Here is a 15012-nt window from a genome sequence, read left to right as displayed (position 1 = left end):
GCCCTATATCATAATACAATGCTCAAGTGGTTCAAACGTTGGACGTCTGGGCCGGCATTCCAGTTGGAACAATCGCGCCCTTACTACACTGATCAGTCCTGCGGATTATTAGGTACTATCAAAGCCCAGCAAGGCCCCCCCTATCGAGACCCACACTGTCTTGGCTCCAGATTTTTCTCATCGAAGAGACAGTGACCTCATCTAAGGATCATTCGACTTTTGCGCCTCGAGATGTGAGTTATTTGTTATCTGGAAAACTGTCTTGCATATCCGGCTCATGTTATATACCCAGGCCTGATAGTACACCCGTCATTCAGTGCCTATGTATATACCTTCTAGACTGTATCCAAATTTCATGCGGCTTTGAGAAGATTTCGTGGATATGATCAGCTGATAGGCTGCTTATCTTGTCCATATGGCTGCCAGAAAGATGCTGCATTGCAGCTGTGCTGACTCCGGCTTTTGAACTCTGGGAACAACATCTTACAATAATCAGGTAACGTGGAATGGGTAACACCGTGCAAGGTATTGACGCTCAGAAACCGCACACATAATCTAACGCCTTTGATCATCAAAAAGATCCGGATAAATGATAATTGTCACCTGGTAGGTTTCTTATCTTCTGTTTCCCCACCTTACTCCCGTGATGTCTGTTATTAATCCCACCCCGAGCGCAAGATCTCGCAAGGCTGGTCACCGAGTGACCATTCTGCCATCCCTTTCCCAATATCATGGCTAGACTGTTGAGTGTAGCATTAGGCTTCTTGAGCCAGCCATTTGCCCATCTTCCTCAGCTATCGTTCTTAGCTGATTCTGTCTGGGTAAACAATGGTCAGGTTATCACCCCACAGCTTTCCCACTCTATTCAAGAGACCCTTGATATCTGGAACATCACTGGGCTATCCGTCGCAGTTGTCCCGAGATATGGCGAACCGGAATTTCATTCATGGGGAAACATGACAGAGGATGGGGATAAGACAACAGAAGACGTGCGAACTGCTCAAATTCCTTCCTGTGTAAACTCTGAAGCTGCATTTTTCAGACATTATTCCACATGGCGTCTGTGTCCAAGGCATTCTGCGCGAGCGCTCTTGGAATTTTGATGGATGACTTTGAACATGGAAGAAACGTGACGCCGCTTCCCCCCGCATTGACGGAATTCAATTGGCACACATTAGTACAAGACATCCTTCCGGGAGAATGGCAATTGATGGATGACTGGGCGTCTAAGAAAGCCAATCTGAAGGACATCCTCTCTCATGTTTCTGGCCTTCCTCGGTAAGCCTGACGCAATTTCTTCGCTTCAGCATAGGATTGTACTAAGCGGGAGCTAGTCATGACTACTCGTATGGACCATACGACAGCCCTAAAGATGATGTATTGCGGATGCGCTATCTGAGGCCAGCTTTTGAACTCCGGGAACAGTGGTCATACAACAACAAGGTAACGCAGTATTGGCAAAAGCGCGAAACAGATCTTCACAATTTACGAACAGATGTTCACGGCAGTCGCGCACATTGTTGAAACTTACTCCGCACAAACCTACACCTCTTTTGTGGAGGATCGAATATTTACGCCACTAGGAATGTCCTCTTCTACGTACTCGCCTGCGAAGGCTGGGAAAACCGGCAAATTCACACAGGGATGGACCAGCAATGGCAGGCTCTTGCCTGAGTGTTTCACAGAAGAGATGGCAACGCTGATGGCCGGCGCAGGCGGTGTGATATCGAGTGCAGTAGATATGGCAGGTGCTCTTCGCCTTTCATTCTATTTACCAACTGACAACATCTGTTGTTATCCAGTCAAAATGGGTTGCACTGTGGCTCAACAAGGGCGTGCACAACAACGTCACAGTCATACCGCTGTCTGTGTATGGAAACGCATCACAGTCGTATTCCGTGTCCATCAGCGCCCCGGATGATTCTGAGCACTCGATTCAGGGGTATGGGATGGGATGGTTCCGATACTCGTACCTCGGGCACGATGTAACAAATGTTCATCTGTTATTGAGCATGATTACTGATGTCGGGGTATCAGCTCGTATATCACACGGGGTCGGTTCCAGGTCTCTCTACACTAGCGGCATTCCTTCCAGATGATGATGTCGGAGTCGTCGTTTTCGCCAACGGTGGTGATAAAGCTACACCTGTGATGGATATCTCCAACCGTATCATCGACGCGGCTCTGAACCTACGGTCAAAACCATCACCACCTATGTTTGTTCTTTTCACTGTCAAATCATCCTTTCCCCTTTGCTCACCTATCGCCGATTCAGTAAACCCAGCACGACGGAGAAGAAAGCAATCACGCCTCCAAACAGTGACGTCGTTGGCTTGGAACTCGCACTCGATGAGTTCTCAGGCACATACACCAACGCTGGATACGGCCCCATCACCTTTTGCAGTTCTTCCGGCAGCTCCTCTTATTGTCAAGACGTGATCTCCGACTTTACTGCGGTGGATTCAGCACAGTCGAGTGCTCCCCAGTCGCCTCAGCTGTTCGCAGCATGGCCTCGCATATGGTCATCTCATATTCGGGGCGTGCATCAGTCTGGAAATACGTTCTTGGTGCAGTACACCTCGTTGTTCCCAGAAGGATATGGGCGCGACAGAACACCTTTCGAGACAGCGGAAATAGGGACATCGGAGGTTACGGGAGAGTTTGTTGTGGAAGACGGAAAGGTTGTTGGGATTGGCTTGGTTGGTCTGGTGGGTCAAGTCACGGAGAGGGAGCGAACACATACAACTGTGAAAGATCGAGCTGAGATTTGGTTCGATAAGGTGTAATACTAGCTGCATTGATCTATGCGCTTCCCGCCATTCACAAACACCATTTTCTGCGGTATTTGCCTCCCAATCCCACATGAGGATGACCAAACCTGTGACCATTGGGCTGCGAATGACGTTCGGGAGCTCATGCCGGTTCTCGTCCTTTGTTGCTGGAGTGAAGAAAACCTTTGCGAATCACACTCCGAATTTGCCCTTGAACTCGAGCGTGAAGAGATAAAACTTTGGTTGGGACATCGGAATTGACTACTGTGCCCCTGGTATATATCAAGATCGGAAGCAAACTTGATCACGATGCGTTGCTACTCCACTAACCTTTGCAAACCGAATGAGCGACGGCGATTTTTCAAACAGGCCGTCATATTTCTCAGCAAGCGCCTTGAAGTGCGTATGGTCGAAGTTGCGCACGCCTGCGAGCCTGGTGAGGATATATGACTGAATGTCATTGTGTGTGGACACGGGCGGGATATCATCCATGGGGACATGGAGGATGTGTGACATATCCAGGGAGTCAAGAATATCTGGGGGTGGGCGGGAACTGATGATGATACGGCTGCTGGTAGCTCAGCGGGCTGGGAGAAAGGGGTGTCCGCTTTTGCGGACAGTAGTCGAAGAATTTGTTCCCGAGTATGTGTGTCACCACTCTCGTCCAATGCCGATGATAAGCACAGGTGGGGCAATGTGTGGCGGGGTCATGCCGGCGGGTCCTACTATTAACTCCTGCCATTGTCTTGCTATGTCTGCAGTGTGCCTAAGCTCGTTGTTAGCATGAACCGCACGCGCCAACGCTCGCTGCATGTTAGGACTGCAGTCAGCCAAGTTACGAGCAATCGTGGTGAATATTTTCTCGTGGAGACGGTCCGCTGTACGTGTGCGATCGAAGCAGAAGCAAGCTCCCAGACCGCCTTGCTCATGAGACCAATTGGCTATGGTATGAGCAATAGCCGATTTGCCTTTCCCTGCAGTGCCGGATAACCATAAGACACGAGGTACATTTCCTCCGTGCTACAGATCCAGGACTTGATATCGGACAGGACATCTTCCCGAGTGCCTGGAAGACAATTCTTGGAAGTATTCCGTCCCGCGCCACGCACATATTCCATGAAGTTCAAGTCCAGGTCCTCCGGACATTGAAGCAATATTTTGAACGATTCATTAGATAGGGCTGATACCTGCAACACCTGTTTGGGCATGCGCGAGCGTTTCCGTCACAAGCTCAATGGCAGGCGGCGCTTCGGTCTGATGATGGGCCTTAGTACATTATCGAGAGAGAGAGAGAGAGAGAGACTCGAACTGACCTTTGCAATACTGCCTGAATTTGAAGACTGGTAATGATTCGGTTCGGGAATGGGAGTAGGAGCGATGAGTAGTGAAGGATCCTGCAGTAGCAATCATCGCACACGGGCATCAGGATGTACACAGTTGAGAATACGCATACCTGGGTTATCCGAGTGGGTGGGATATCCTGTGCGCTAGAGCTTGCAGCCGTGGGTGTTGGGGGACCGTCGCGCGCTTCGAGCGAAGCACTTGGTCACCCCTGTTAAATAGTTTGGGAACCAACCCCGAGAAGCGTCCACGAGATGCATTACTCGAAGGCGGGATAGAGGACGGCCCCTCTGCCAAATGGAGGTTTGAACTACTTCGCTTCAGCAATCCCCAGCGTGGAAGGACAGCTGAGTGAGAGTCTCAAGGTTTCTTGGCAAAAGGAACGAGGAAGGTGGTGAATTAAGGTACGCACTGGGGTGGACAGGTGGACCGTCACCGTGAAGGGCTGCCGCATGTCCGAATTCAACAGACTTAATAAACCATCGGTTCATACACTATCATAGATATCGATATGCATACCTCAAACCCAACCCAGCCTATTTCTTTGCCCTCAACTGCGCCCTCAAATTCCCATTCTCCGTCTGCATGGAATTAAGCTCATCCAACAACGCAATCCTCTGTGTCTGCTCCGACATTTTCATCCCATCCACCTCCTCTCTCGCCTTCCTTAAAGCCTCTGTGCACTCCGCAAGTTGACCTTCAAGCTGCTTGCGTACCTTCTCAGGTGCCATAGCTGCCTCTTCAGCAAGCGTCAGCGTCTTGGCGCTCAGCGCGTTATTAGCCTCTGTGAGCTGTCGACACGTCTCCGCTTGCTCCCCAGCATGCATCTCCATCTCGCGCGTCTCACCAACCGCACGTTCGACAGCATCTTGTAGGTCACGTATCTCATCCATCCTATCCAACCAAAAACAAGTTCAAAACTCGACTCTCAACTGAAATAGGTGCGTAAACAAAGACTCACAATGCATTCTGCTTCGACACCAAAGAGACATTCTGCCGCTCAAGCGTCGATACCTGCCGTTGATACGTCTCAAGCGCTGTATTACTATCTTGTGCAAGTTTTTGAGCGCGTTCTGCGTTTTTCTTGAGGAGGTCGTGTGCTTGGGCGAACCGGATAAGTCTTTCGATTAGTGCTCGGTCGTCTATGACAAGCGCTTGAATGCGCGAGACGAATGCTTCGATGCTGAATGTGCCTTTGATTGGAGTTTGGTCTGTGGGTTGAGTCGGAGTTGCTAGAGTAGGAGTAGGTGGTTGAGAGCGAGTGTCGTAGAGAGATTTGAGCGCGCGTACGTCCATGTCGGAGAGTGTGGATTTAGATAGCGATGATCCGCCTGCATTTGAGAGGGTGGATGGATTTCGGAGGTGTCGTTTGCTGTTTAGTTTGGATGCGCGGAGTTCGGGTGCGGGGAGGATGTTCCAGATGGGTTGGAGAATGGCGATGATGTCTGCTGCTTCGCCTTTGTATTCGACTGGGGGGTCAGTGGGTATTGATGAGGCATCGATGAGTTCCTGGGGTTGGAATAAGTGCTTGTCGTGCTGAGAAATTATGGAATGTTACCTTGACCCGTGACTCTAGGGATTGGACTTCGAGTTGTGCGCTGTCCCTTTCCTGGCGAACAGCGTCCATATCCTTTGAGAGGGTGTCATTGTTCTCCAGATGAAGTCGGAGCTCATCTGCGAGGCGTGCATGACTGTCGCTATGCCCCTGAAGCGCAGCCGACAATGTTTCAAGATGCGAAGCGACTGAGGAAATAAGACCCTGCAAGGACGAATCCGACGAGGCCTGGATACCATGGAGCTGCACCACCGTCCGAAGTGCCTCGATAGCTTCATCCAGTTCTGCTCGTACTTCACCACCGACTCTCGCATCGTCCAGCTCGTCTTGCAGCGCACCAAGCTCTGCGAGTTTGTCTTCCTCCATCACAGCTCTCTCCTCCTCCCATCCCTCTCTCGCATCCTCCAGCTCGTCCCGGAGTGCACCAAGCTCTGCAAGTTTGTCCTCCTCCATCACAGCTTTCTCCGCCTCCCATTCCTCTCTTGCACCCTCCCACTCCGTCTTCAGCGCCGCGATCTCCTTGTCTTTTGCCTGCAGCTCCGCATCGCACTTTGCTTGCACGTCCGAAAGAACACGTTCCATTTCAGTTGCCTCGCCGCTTTTCTCCTCCAAGACCTCTAACCGCCTCTCCAACCTCTCCACCTCCTTCTCCCGAGAAGCCAACTGAGACTTGCCCTCTTCCCACTGCGCACGTTCCTCGAGTAATTCCTGACATTTCGTATTCAGCTCCTCCAGGCGAGGGAACTCTTGCTCCAGTGCAGCAACAGTTTCCTCCGCAGTCTGCAGTTCCATACCCATCGTCGTTTCAATCTGTTCTTTCTCGAGGCGGAGATGGGATAACTCGCGGGCCATTTCAGCTTGTTTCTGGTTCGCAGCGCTAAGAGCTTCTGTTGCAGCGCGAAGCTTGTCTTCGAGCGCGACGACATCATTGACGGATGGCGGGGCTTTGGGTATTTGTGCGTCAGCGTGGCCTGCGAATAGGTGAGCACCGTCGAATCGGGCTTTCGGCGGTTGAGAGGTAGTGGTAACGGAGCTAAGTGTCGAACTCCTGTTTGGCGTATTCAAACCCGAAACGTCCGCACTAGGCGTCATCTTTCTCTCCATCTTTACGACAGAAAAACCAAGCACGCCTGAACGATGTTCCAAGAGTTTTCGTTCGACTTCGCTGGCTCTTTCTGAAACACGCCAAAGTTCTGTCTGGGCAGCATTGACTTTGCGTTCTGAAGCGTCCAGCTGGTCATCTGTGGCTTTTGAAACTTTCTTGTGCGCGGTGTTGACTTTTGAAAGAGACAAAGCCGCGTCGCGGATCTTTGTTTCTAGCTTGAGCTTCTTCTGCGATGCAGCGAGTCGAATTTTAAGAATTTGGAGTTCCTATGTAAAGAGACGGTTTGTTAAATTAAATTAAAGGCGCAGATCGAGTGAGTGAATGAAATCGAACCTTTTTGAGCTCTTCGACTTCTTCTCCGCTCAAGATCTCGCATTCACGGCTTTCTACGACCGCTTCGCTTGTAAGAAGACTCATGAGGAGGTCGTCTCTTATGTTGAGTAGTCCTGAAGTGCGTTTCCATTCTGAAGCGGTGGAGGTTCTTGATCGGAGTGGAGGTGGAATTCGGGGAGATGAGGGACCTGGGACTGGGGTTGGGACTTGTTTTCGTAAGGGAGAAGTTACTCGGGTAGGAGGTGAGGGGGAGCGGTCTGAGCCGTAACTGTTCGCAGAGCCACTGACAGATGATGCCACGGATGACTGTTTCTTGTTTTTCTTGATGAAAAGTCCCGGGGTTGTCGTGAGAGGAGATGCTTCAGAGGGCGTGGTTGACGGAGGCGGCGTTGTGGGTGTTGCTGGTCCAGGTGCTGGTGTTGGTGATGAGTTGGTAGATGAGTTTCCTCCTCCCCAAAGTTTGCGAACGCCATTCATTTGTAGTAATATTGACAGATTACTCTGCCTGCAGAGACCAGTGCGCAGCTGGCCAGCAAGCCTTGGGAAATCCGGAGTTCGGTCATCAGGTTAATTGTTCCGGAGTAGTGGCTGTTTGCAATTGTTGAATCGAGAAGACCAGAGAAAACATAAACAAACAACCCATCGCAAACCGAGCAGGCTCGGTGCCTAGAGGCCACATCAAGGCCACATAGCAAGTTCAGTCCAGAGCCGTGCATTATATGAACATAAGAATAACTCTCTCGCGGTCTGTCGCCTCCGAGTTGAGCAGCGGCATCCTTATTAAATTAGGTTACCAAACAACCCATTGTGAGCATGCCATGAGGGTACTCGGTGCACTGATCTGTTATTCGGTTGGATGCTAACTAGGTTTGACTTGAATGTCCAGAGTAGTGGCACTGTGGTAGGGCTGGCTAGCTAGGACCCACTTATTCCATGTCGGCCATAGATCCTTTGAATATACATAAGATCATCACTATTATCATGGCGCTTAGATACAGCTGAAGGTACCCGAGCAATTTCTCTCCCAGCATCGAATTTATTTTAGACTCTCTCTCATCGTCGTCTATATATCTTGGTTAGGGGACTAGCAAGTTTGGCAATTGCTTCCGTGACTGAGCCGTTCCCTTACGTGCAGTCACGGCTATCTTATAGTCATCCAAAAAATGCGCATCTGACCTGGTTTTAACACGCCTTGAACATTTTGAATGCTACCTGGCTGGCAAATCACAGCAGTCAACGCACAGAAATGTCGTTCACATTCGAATGGCCACGCTTCTCAGACCAGTTTCACACAGATGCTATCCAGATGCTCAATAACGCACTCAACAAGGGCAACAAACCCCCAGTCATCGCCGACAAAATAGAAGTCGTCGAACTTGAGATGGGTACACAGGTGAGCCTTGCCTGGTTACAAGAAGACAGCTCTCTCCCTCATGCCACCCGACAGCCACCAGAACTCGAAATTCGCGATATCGGTGACTTGACAATGGACCACTTTCGCGGCATATTTCGCTTCACCTATGCAGGAGATGCACATATCGTTCTCAAGACAAAAGTGCAGGTGTTTAGTGTCGCCACTTATCTCCGCATCGTTCCGTCATATTGACAATTTCTTCATCAGGCGAATCCATTGAATCACAAACAGCCCGACATACATATCATGACAGGCTCTCGTGGCATGCTAGCCGCAAAAGACCCTCTCGTAGTCCCAATGCTCCTCCGTCTCTCCCACTTCAAACTCAATTCCTATGTCGTCCTAGTCGTCTCAAAGCAAAAGGGCATAACTCTCGTATTCAAGACAGACCCCCTCCAGAACGTAGATATAAACAGCACATTCGACTCCATCGCCGTAATCCAAAAGTTCATCCAGCGTGAGATCGAAGGCCAGCTTAGGCAGATGTTCAGGGAAGATCTACCAGGAATCATACATCGTCTCAGTCAGCAGTGGGTAAAGGCAAAAGTAGAGGCACCATATCTCGACAAGCGAAAACCAACTGCTCGGCGCAGAGCCTTCGATGCTGTTTCTGCGCCTGATCTCGCTTATATGTCGCCTGGGTTTTCCGGTATCGGGCTACACATGTTCCGCCAGCAATCCGTCAGCTCTCTCTCCTACGGACGTGTACGCTCAATATCAGGCGCATCTGTATCAAGCTCAGCCCGTAGAAGTATCCGAACCTCCCCCACTCCCCTTCCCACGAACCCGCCAGTATCAGACCCATCTTCCCCCAATCCCGACCAAGAAATTTTTGACCCAACATACGGCCTCCGTCCAGAGGGTCTCCCAACAAAGAGCGTCTTCTCATCCTTCAGTCGCCTCTTCACGCGGAACATGGGGCTTGCAGACCTCGCCGAAGAGCCCGAAGAAGACGAAAGCTTAGCAGACGAAGGAGAGCAAACTTCATTCGATGTCGTTGACTGGGAAGACACGGTACCCGAATATTCACCACCACCGACCGTCGTCGAGGAGTCTGTCACAGAATACGAAACCCTGCCCGCAGTGGGTGGTGGCACTATCACCCGTCCGCGTGTATACCATTCCCAATCCATGATCCAGACGCCCTCGGAAACATCCCGTTTGCCAGACGCAGCTTCTGTCCGTTCAGACCCTCAGTCTCGTCCGTCGCGCTTCTCCTCCCACAGACCACATTCGAGTTTCAACCCTTATTTCCCTCTTACACCTTCACTTTACGGCGAACCGTACCACCGTACACGATCAGAGCCCGGGTACGAAGTCCCCACGCAACATCTCCCACCACGCCCCATCACGCCCTCCAGCCTCGAAACCCAATTCTCCTCGAGCAGCGGCCTCATCGACACCCCGCCCTCCTCCATCGCACCCCTAGACACAAACACAGACACAGACACAGACGTACCCCTCAAACACCTCAACTCCCGCCGCCTCTCCACCTCCTCCTCCAGCATGAACCACTTCGACACCTGGAACAGCCCCACACACACAGACCCCGACCCCGACCCTGTCATCCTCCGCCCCGCCCTAAACAACACCATTTCCCAACTAAGCACCCTCTCCCATTCGAATCACACATTGTCGCCTTATACACGCTCGCTTGCTCATTTTACGGTGAGGAGTGTGCCTCCGAGGATGGGGGGGAAGGAGCAGGCGATAAGTGAGAGGCCGGGTGGGAAGGTTAAGGCGAGGAGGAAAAGGATGTATAGGATTGGAAGGGGGAAGGCAAAGGGGCCTGAGGTAGAGGTGGGGGCGACGGGTACTCATCCTCATCCTCAATCATCAACAGAATTGGAATCGAAATCGGACCCGCCGCTTTCGCCTGTACCTCCTTCAGAATTCGATCAATCTGATATGGATCGATATTTCCGCTCACCACCACTCCCATCACAACAATCCTTGTCCTTATCACTATCCCCATCCCCAGATATGCTGCGCCCCTCATCTCACGACATTCGAAGACGACGTCCGCATTAGATTGATTCCGCGGTTTGACTCGATTGATGACGATGATGATGATTGATTGATTGATTATGGCAGTGCATGGCTTGTAGCATAGTATACAGACATATCTTATCTTACACATTACATTCCAAGAACACAAAACAATGTACCAAACGCACGCATGCATGAACGCAACATGATCCGATCCAACATCACAATACGACTCGGCTCGACGACGACAACGATAAAAACACCATTTCTAAATGTACCCATTCTCCTTTCCCATATTGAACGGCGGGGAAAGATTCGACATATCCCCCGCAGTCGCTACAGGCTGAACGAGCGGTGACGATGTCATTTCGACTTGAAGGAAATCCTGTATGCGGTAGTTATATGTCTGAACACAAAGTAAAAGTAAAAACATAACACCCACGTCAACATGCATACTCGGCAACCTACTCGTATTCTGCCTCGCACTCGGTAACTGCCTCAACTCCCGAAAATCATTCCGCGTATAGGTCTTTGTGAGACCTGTAACAGCTGGCGATCGCAGCACTGCAGTTGGTGGGGAAATAGCGACGAGGCCTAGGACGTCTTGACTAGGCGATTTACGCTTTGGTGGTGGGGTGCTAGGTAGGGTTGCTGGTGGTTGAAGGAGGGAGATGAGGTCGTAAAGCGGGAGCGTGAGGGTTGATGGAAGGAGTGTGATCGTTGGTAGTGGGGATGGAGAAGGATGGAAACCTTTGATGATGGGGAGCATCGGCAGCATGTTGGGTGGTAGGGATGTTTCCAAGTGGGTGCAGAGTTTGACCCATTGCTCGGGCGTGAGCCCGTGGAGATCGGACTGGGAGGGGGAATCAAGGAGGAGGAGCGTGTTGACGACGCTTTCGGAGTCGAGAGAGGAGAGGTTGTCGTTTGACTCTACTACTGCGGCGAGTGCGTGTCCTACTTCCCAGAGCAGCCGTTCGGGATCTCTGTCTTTCTCGTCGGTCGTTTCCAGGACAGCGGAAATCAAGCCGAAGGCGTTCATCCTGCATATGCTCGACTCTTGCACCTGCACCCCGCGCAGGAGCGCAGCGACAACAGAAAGCCTAAGCTCGATCCCTAGGGACTCTGGGTTCTCAGCCAACCGCCCGGCAATCGTTCCAAGATGTTTTGAGTAGAGACTGACATCCAGTAAGCCAGTCATAATGGTTCCCAACTCCGATTGGCGTAATGCGGCTATACACCAGTCACCATCTTCAGCTTCAACAAGCCCTGCCACAAATTCAAGTCCCGCGCCCACTTCCCACTGGGCGACAACCCCTCTCTCGGCCATCACCTTCAGAAGACCGGCGAGTCTCTTCACCTCCCCTTGGACGAGGAAGTCACCCAGTCCCAATATGCCATGGTCGAGGCTGACGAGTCGCTGGACCAGCTGGACTTTGTGCGCGGGTTCGAGATGCCGGAAGAAGAGTGTGAGGGGAGTTAGAGTTTGTGGAATGACAGTGACCATCCAGCCCGCAGGTAGGCTATCCACATCATCCGACAAAACTCGAAGGACCAAGGAAAAAGCACTCAAAAGTCTCCTCGCAGGATCAACATTATCGAAATATAGGCCTTGTTCAAAGAGTGTACGGAGGACTGCAGACAGTCCGCACTTGTGCTGATCTTGTGAGCTCCTTGAAAATGTATAGAGTACATTGGCACACGCATGCTTGACGAGGAATGCGGCATCCCGTACTGCGCTGTTCACGATGAATTCGTGGGAGGCGACGTCAGCACAGCTGTACATGTCCAGAATGCCGCTCACGACTAATCGTACTGCACGGCTTGTCGTAATGGAGAGTGCATGTAAGCACGCGATGAGGTGCAAGATCTCATTCGACACGAGAAAGAGCGGCTCGAGGCCAATCGTAGGCGACGGAGAGGGTTTCAATGAGAATCCTTGCTTCACCTCCACGCTGATACGAGTAAACATATCGATGGCATAATTCAAAAGTCCATGCGTGTGTTCACCCCAAACAGCCTCCAACACCGTCCAGTCGCCACATTTGGTTCCGCTCTCAGTATTGTCCTCCAGCGCGTGCATGATGACAGCCACAGCAACTCTGAGAGTTCGTATCCTGCCTTGATTCAAAATTGCGTCAAGACCTTCTTTTGCGAATCCGACGAGCTCCTCTACAGCCCCACCAACGCCTTCGTCTGCGAGTTTGGCGGCGCGTTCTATGTCTGCTCGTTCCCGCTCGTTGATCCATGTTAGGCTCCATGGTTCCCAACCTCGAACGCAGCGCACAAAATCAGGGTTGAGGAAACTTTGCGGATTGGCTGCAAGTGCGAAAAGGAGGGACTCGGCATTGATCCCCGCAGTTGTGGGTGGATCATTCCCGGTCGTCATGCATTCCAGGCGGAAGGTCATCTGGGGCAGCAAGAGCAAGGGGGAAATGATCTGATACACTTGTCAGAAACTGGCGAAAATGATGATAGGTAGGACCTACCGCACGATATCCAGGAATTTCTTGCCATAAACGCAAAACACCCAAAGTGCGCTCGCGACAGTGTAAATTTGGAAGGCTGTCCGACCAGGCGTACACAGCTAGCACTGAAGCTACGCCAACGTATGCCCTGACGAATGCCATGAATTCGGAATGCGTAATATCCTCAGAGGGGCTCAAGCCAGACATCAAATCTAGCGGATACATGCCCTCGTATGCCGGCGCATCTCTGATCTTCGAAAGAAGGTCATCATGAGTGGTGATACATGATAGCCATATGCCAAAACTCTTCTCCTCCTTTCCAATGTCCTTTAGAAATAGTGCTGCCCTAGTGTAATCTGCGTCTGGAGCCCCAGAAAGCGCTTGTTCAAAGACTGTCCATGATCCCACCCGATCGCTTAATCGTCGACAAGCTTTCTTCATCTCGGGGGTAACAGTCGGCAGCGCAAGGACAGCTCGCAGGACATGAAGAAACCATGGCGCCTTCAACAACCGCGATATGTCGGGATTCGTGGATGCATCCAGAAGTGTAAATAGAGCATCTTCGTCCAATGTTGATGCATCAAAGATCGTCTCGAGGTCGAGCGCTTGCTGTGAGGGTGTAAAAACTAGTGTTTTGCACCTAAGAATTGACCTACCATCAAAGCTTGCGCAAATTCAGGAGTCTGCGAGGCAGAGCGAGAAAGGATGCCGGCAATGAGATCCGTTTGTGCATCATCCTGCAAAACGAGTTGATGGGTTTAAATGGGTTTTATTTGAGAAGACGTACCCTGGGGCCGATAGCGTCGGACACCTTCTTTGCAAAGCAATGCAACTGCTCTGATGAAATGTCATCCACCACGGGGCGACTCAAGGATCGGAACGCAGTGTCCAAATCGATGTCCATTTCTTCCTCGTTCAGGTCGGAGTAAAGATGTGGAAATTCTGGGAGCTCCCAGTCATCATTAGGTTGCTTGAGACAGAACATAAGGCGTATGACGAGGGAAAGGCAGGGGGCATTGGGAATGAGTGCCAGGAGATTCCTCGCAAGAGCAGTCGGGTCGTTACTCTTGGCAGCATCTAGAGCGGGCACGAGGGGAACCGATAAATGTGTGGGTAGGGAGAGGGGTGAGTATGTATTTGGATTGGGTGGGATATCTGAAACAACATCGCCATATATTGCCATCGATACTGTTTCAAAGTCTCCACGTACAATCATTAAACGAGTCGCAAACTGAGAGTTTAGTTGGAAGAGAAAACAGGTAGATAATATTCAATGTACCTCAGAGCCCATGTTCACTGCATATTCCACTATACCACCTGCATATGGTATAACAGTCGGCATGAGTGCATTAGGTGCCTTGAGCTTGTGCTTCACGTCCACTGGTGAGCCCACGGGTTGTGCATTAAAATAGACATCAAGAAAGAACGCCTCTGGTTCCGTGCGGCTGAATATATGGTTATTTCTATGTCGCGAAGCAAGATCAGGAATGGCTGTACTCACGCGATGATGTCTGGACACTGACTAAAGGGCTGCACGTCTGTGGGAAATATCTTAATCGCGTGCACTCTGCTGGGTGACGAGAATCTGATAGCAGAGAGCTTGGATGGGCCCGCAGGGCTGAGCGTGCACCATTGCAGTAGCATTATGTACGCCGACGTCGTCACGTCGATGGCTTCCAGGATGTTGTTTGGTTTAGAGGCTCTTGCCAAACAACCATAAGTCACGTGCATTGCAATTTCACAAAACTCATGTTGATTTGCGGTTTTATAAAGTCTAGCCTACTACAGTAATATGTTGGCAATATGACCGACGTCTGACGAAGTATCTTTGTCTGACCTTGACGATTATTTAGCTTAATCGGGCTGCATTCCTCTTTTTCCCCAGCCATTTCCACCCGGGCCGACCCTCGTCTCCTGATAGTCCTACCATCCGAGTTAGCCTTCAAGACAGATTTGAGTAGCGTCGCATTCCGTATGACCTTCATGAGGATATTGGGCTTAATCTGGCGCACTCAGCCTTCGAGACAGGTTCAAGCAGT

At 50.9% G+C, this 15012-nt stretch overlaps 5 protein-coding genes across 5 annotated transcripts; 2 read left to right on the top strand and 3 right to left on the bottom strand.

Annotated features, from left to right (window-relative positions):
• Nucleotides 1-634: 634 nt before the first annotated feature.
• DEU56DRAFT_973657 (beta-lactamase/transpeptidase-like protein) lies at nucleotides 635-2786 on the top strand (the record flags this gene model as incomplete). Its single annotated transcript, XM_041359523.1, has 7 exons — nucleotides 635-989; nucleotides 1043-1278; nucleotides 1335-1443; nucleotides 1496-1744; nucleotides 1803-1985; nucleotides 2038-2216; nucleotides 2276-2786. The coding sequence occupies exons 1-7, from the start codon at nucleotides 732-734 to the stop codon at nucleotides 2784-2786; spliced, it is 1725 nt and encodes a 574-aa protein (XP_041205750.1). The 5' UTR covers nucleotides 635-731.
• A 1155-nt stretch (nucleotides 2787-3941) lies between these two features.
• DEU56DRAFT_915317 (uncharacterized protein) lies at nucleotides 3942-4603 on the bottom strand (the record flags this gene model as incomplete). Its single annotated transcript, XM_041357725.1, has 5 exons — nucleotides 3942-4025; nucleotides 4085-4165; nucleotides 4225-4312; nucleotides 4348-4459; nucleotides 4525-4603. The coding sequence occupies 5 exons, from the start codon at nucleotides 4601-4603 to the stop codon at nucleotides 3942-3944; spliced, it is 444 nt and encodes a 147-aa protein (XP_041205749.1).
• DEU56DRAFT_818296 (Up-regulated during septation-domain-containing protein) lies at nucleotides 4412-7678 on the bottom strand. The gene is made up of 6 exons (XM_041353958.1): nucleotides 7106-7678; nucleotides 5671-7038; nucleotides 5074-5621; nucleotides 4632-5006; nucleotides 4525-4557; nucleotides 4412-4471 (listed from the first exon to the last, which is right to left on the bottom strand). The coding sequence occupies exons 1-4, from the start codon at nucleotides 7580-7582 to the stop codon at nucleotides 4649-4651; spliced, it is 2751 nt and encodes a 916-aa protein (XP_041205748.1). The 5' UTR covers nucleotides 7583-7678; the 3' UTR covers nucleotides 4412-4471; nucleotides 4525-4557; nucleotides 4632-4648.
• A 493-nt stretch (nucleotides 7679-8171) lies between these two features.
• Nucleotides 8172-10663, top strand: DEU56DRAFT_502401 (uncharacterized protein). The gene is made up of 3 exons (XM_041346534.1): nucleotides 8172-8498; nucleotides 8553-8666; nucleotides 8727-10663. The coding sequence occupies exons 1-3, from the start codon at nucleotides 8352-8354 to the stop codon at nucleotides 10548-10550; spliced, it is 2085 nt and encodes a 694-aa protein (XP_041205747.1). The 5' UTR covers nucleotides 8172-8351; the 3' UTR covers nucleotides 10551-10663.
• A 113-nt stretch (nucleotides 10664-10776) lies between these two features.
• DEU56DRAFT_902989 (uncharacterized protein) lies at nucleotides 10777-14644 on the bottom strand (the record flags this gene model as incomplete). The annotated part of the gene is made up of 7 exons (XM_041356618.1): nucleotides 14475-14644; nucleotides 14253-14418; nucleotides 13761-14204; nucleotides 13630-13710; nucleotides 12995-13582; nucleotides 10951-12945; nucleotides 10777-10914 (listed from the first exon to the last, which is right to left on the bottom strand). The coding sequence occupies exons 1-7, from the start codon at nucleotides 14615-14617 to the stop codon at nucleotides 10777-10779; spliced, it is 3555 nt and encodes a 1184-aa protein (XP_041205746.1). The 5' UTR covers nucleotides 14618-14644.
• Between the last annotated feature and the right edge of the window lie 368 nt (nucleotides 14645-15012).

This window comes from Suillus clintonianus (assembly GCF_016758775.1).
Source record: "Suillus clintonianus strain FC179 chromosome Unknown DEU56scaffold_66, whole genome shotgun sequence".
Taxonomy (NCBI): domain Eukaryota; kingdom Fungi; phylum Basidiomycota; class Agaricomycetes; order Boletales; family Suillaceae; genus Suillus; species Suillus clintonianus.
This window is presented reverse-complemented; position numbering and strand designations above follow the sequence as displayed.

Bases quoted from the DNA above. Each gene is read 5' to 3' on its own strand.
- DEU56DRAFT_818296 (XM_041353958.1), bottom strand. From the start codon at position 7,582: ATGAATGGCGTTCGCAAACTTTGGGGAGGAGGAAACTCATCTACCAAC. The intron at 7,039-7,105 runs GTTCGATTTCAT...CTCTTTACATAG, and splicing joins AAGTCGAAGAGCTCAAAAAG to GAACTCCAAATTCTTAAAAT. The intron at 5,007-5,073 runs GTGAGTCTTTGT...TTGGTTGGATAG, and splicing joins GTGTCGAAGCAGAATGCATT to GATGGATGAGATACGTGACC.
- DEU56DRAFT_502401 (XM_041346534.1), top strand. From the start codon at position 8,352: ATGTCGTTCACATTCGAATGGCCACGCTTCTCAGACCAGTTTCACACA. The intron at 8,499-8,552 runs GTGAGCCTTGCC...GCCACCCGACAG, and splicing joins AACTTGAGATGGGTACACAG to CCACCAGAACTCGAAATTCG. The intron at 8,667-8,726 runs GTGTTTAGTGTC...TTTCTTCATCAG, and splicing joins TTCTCAAGACAAAAGTGCAG to GCGAATCCATTGAATCACAA.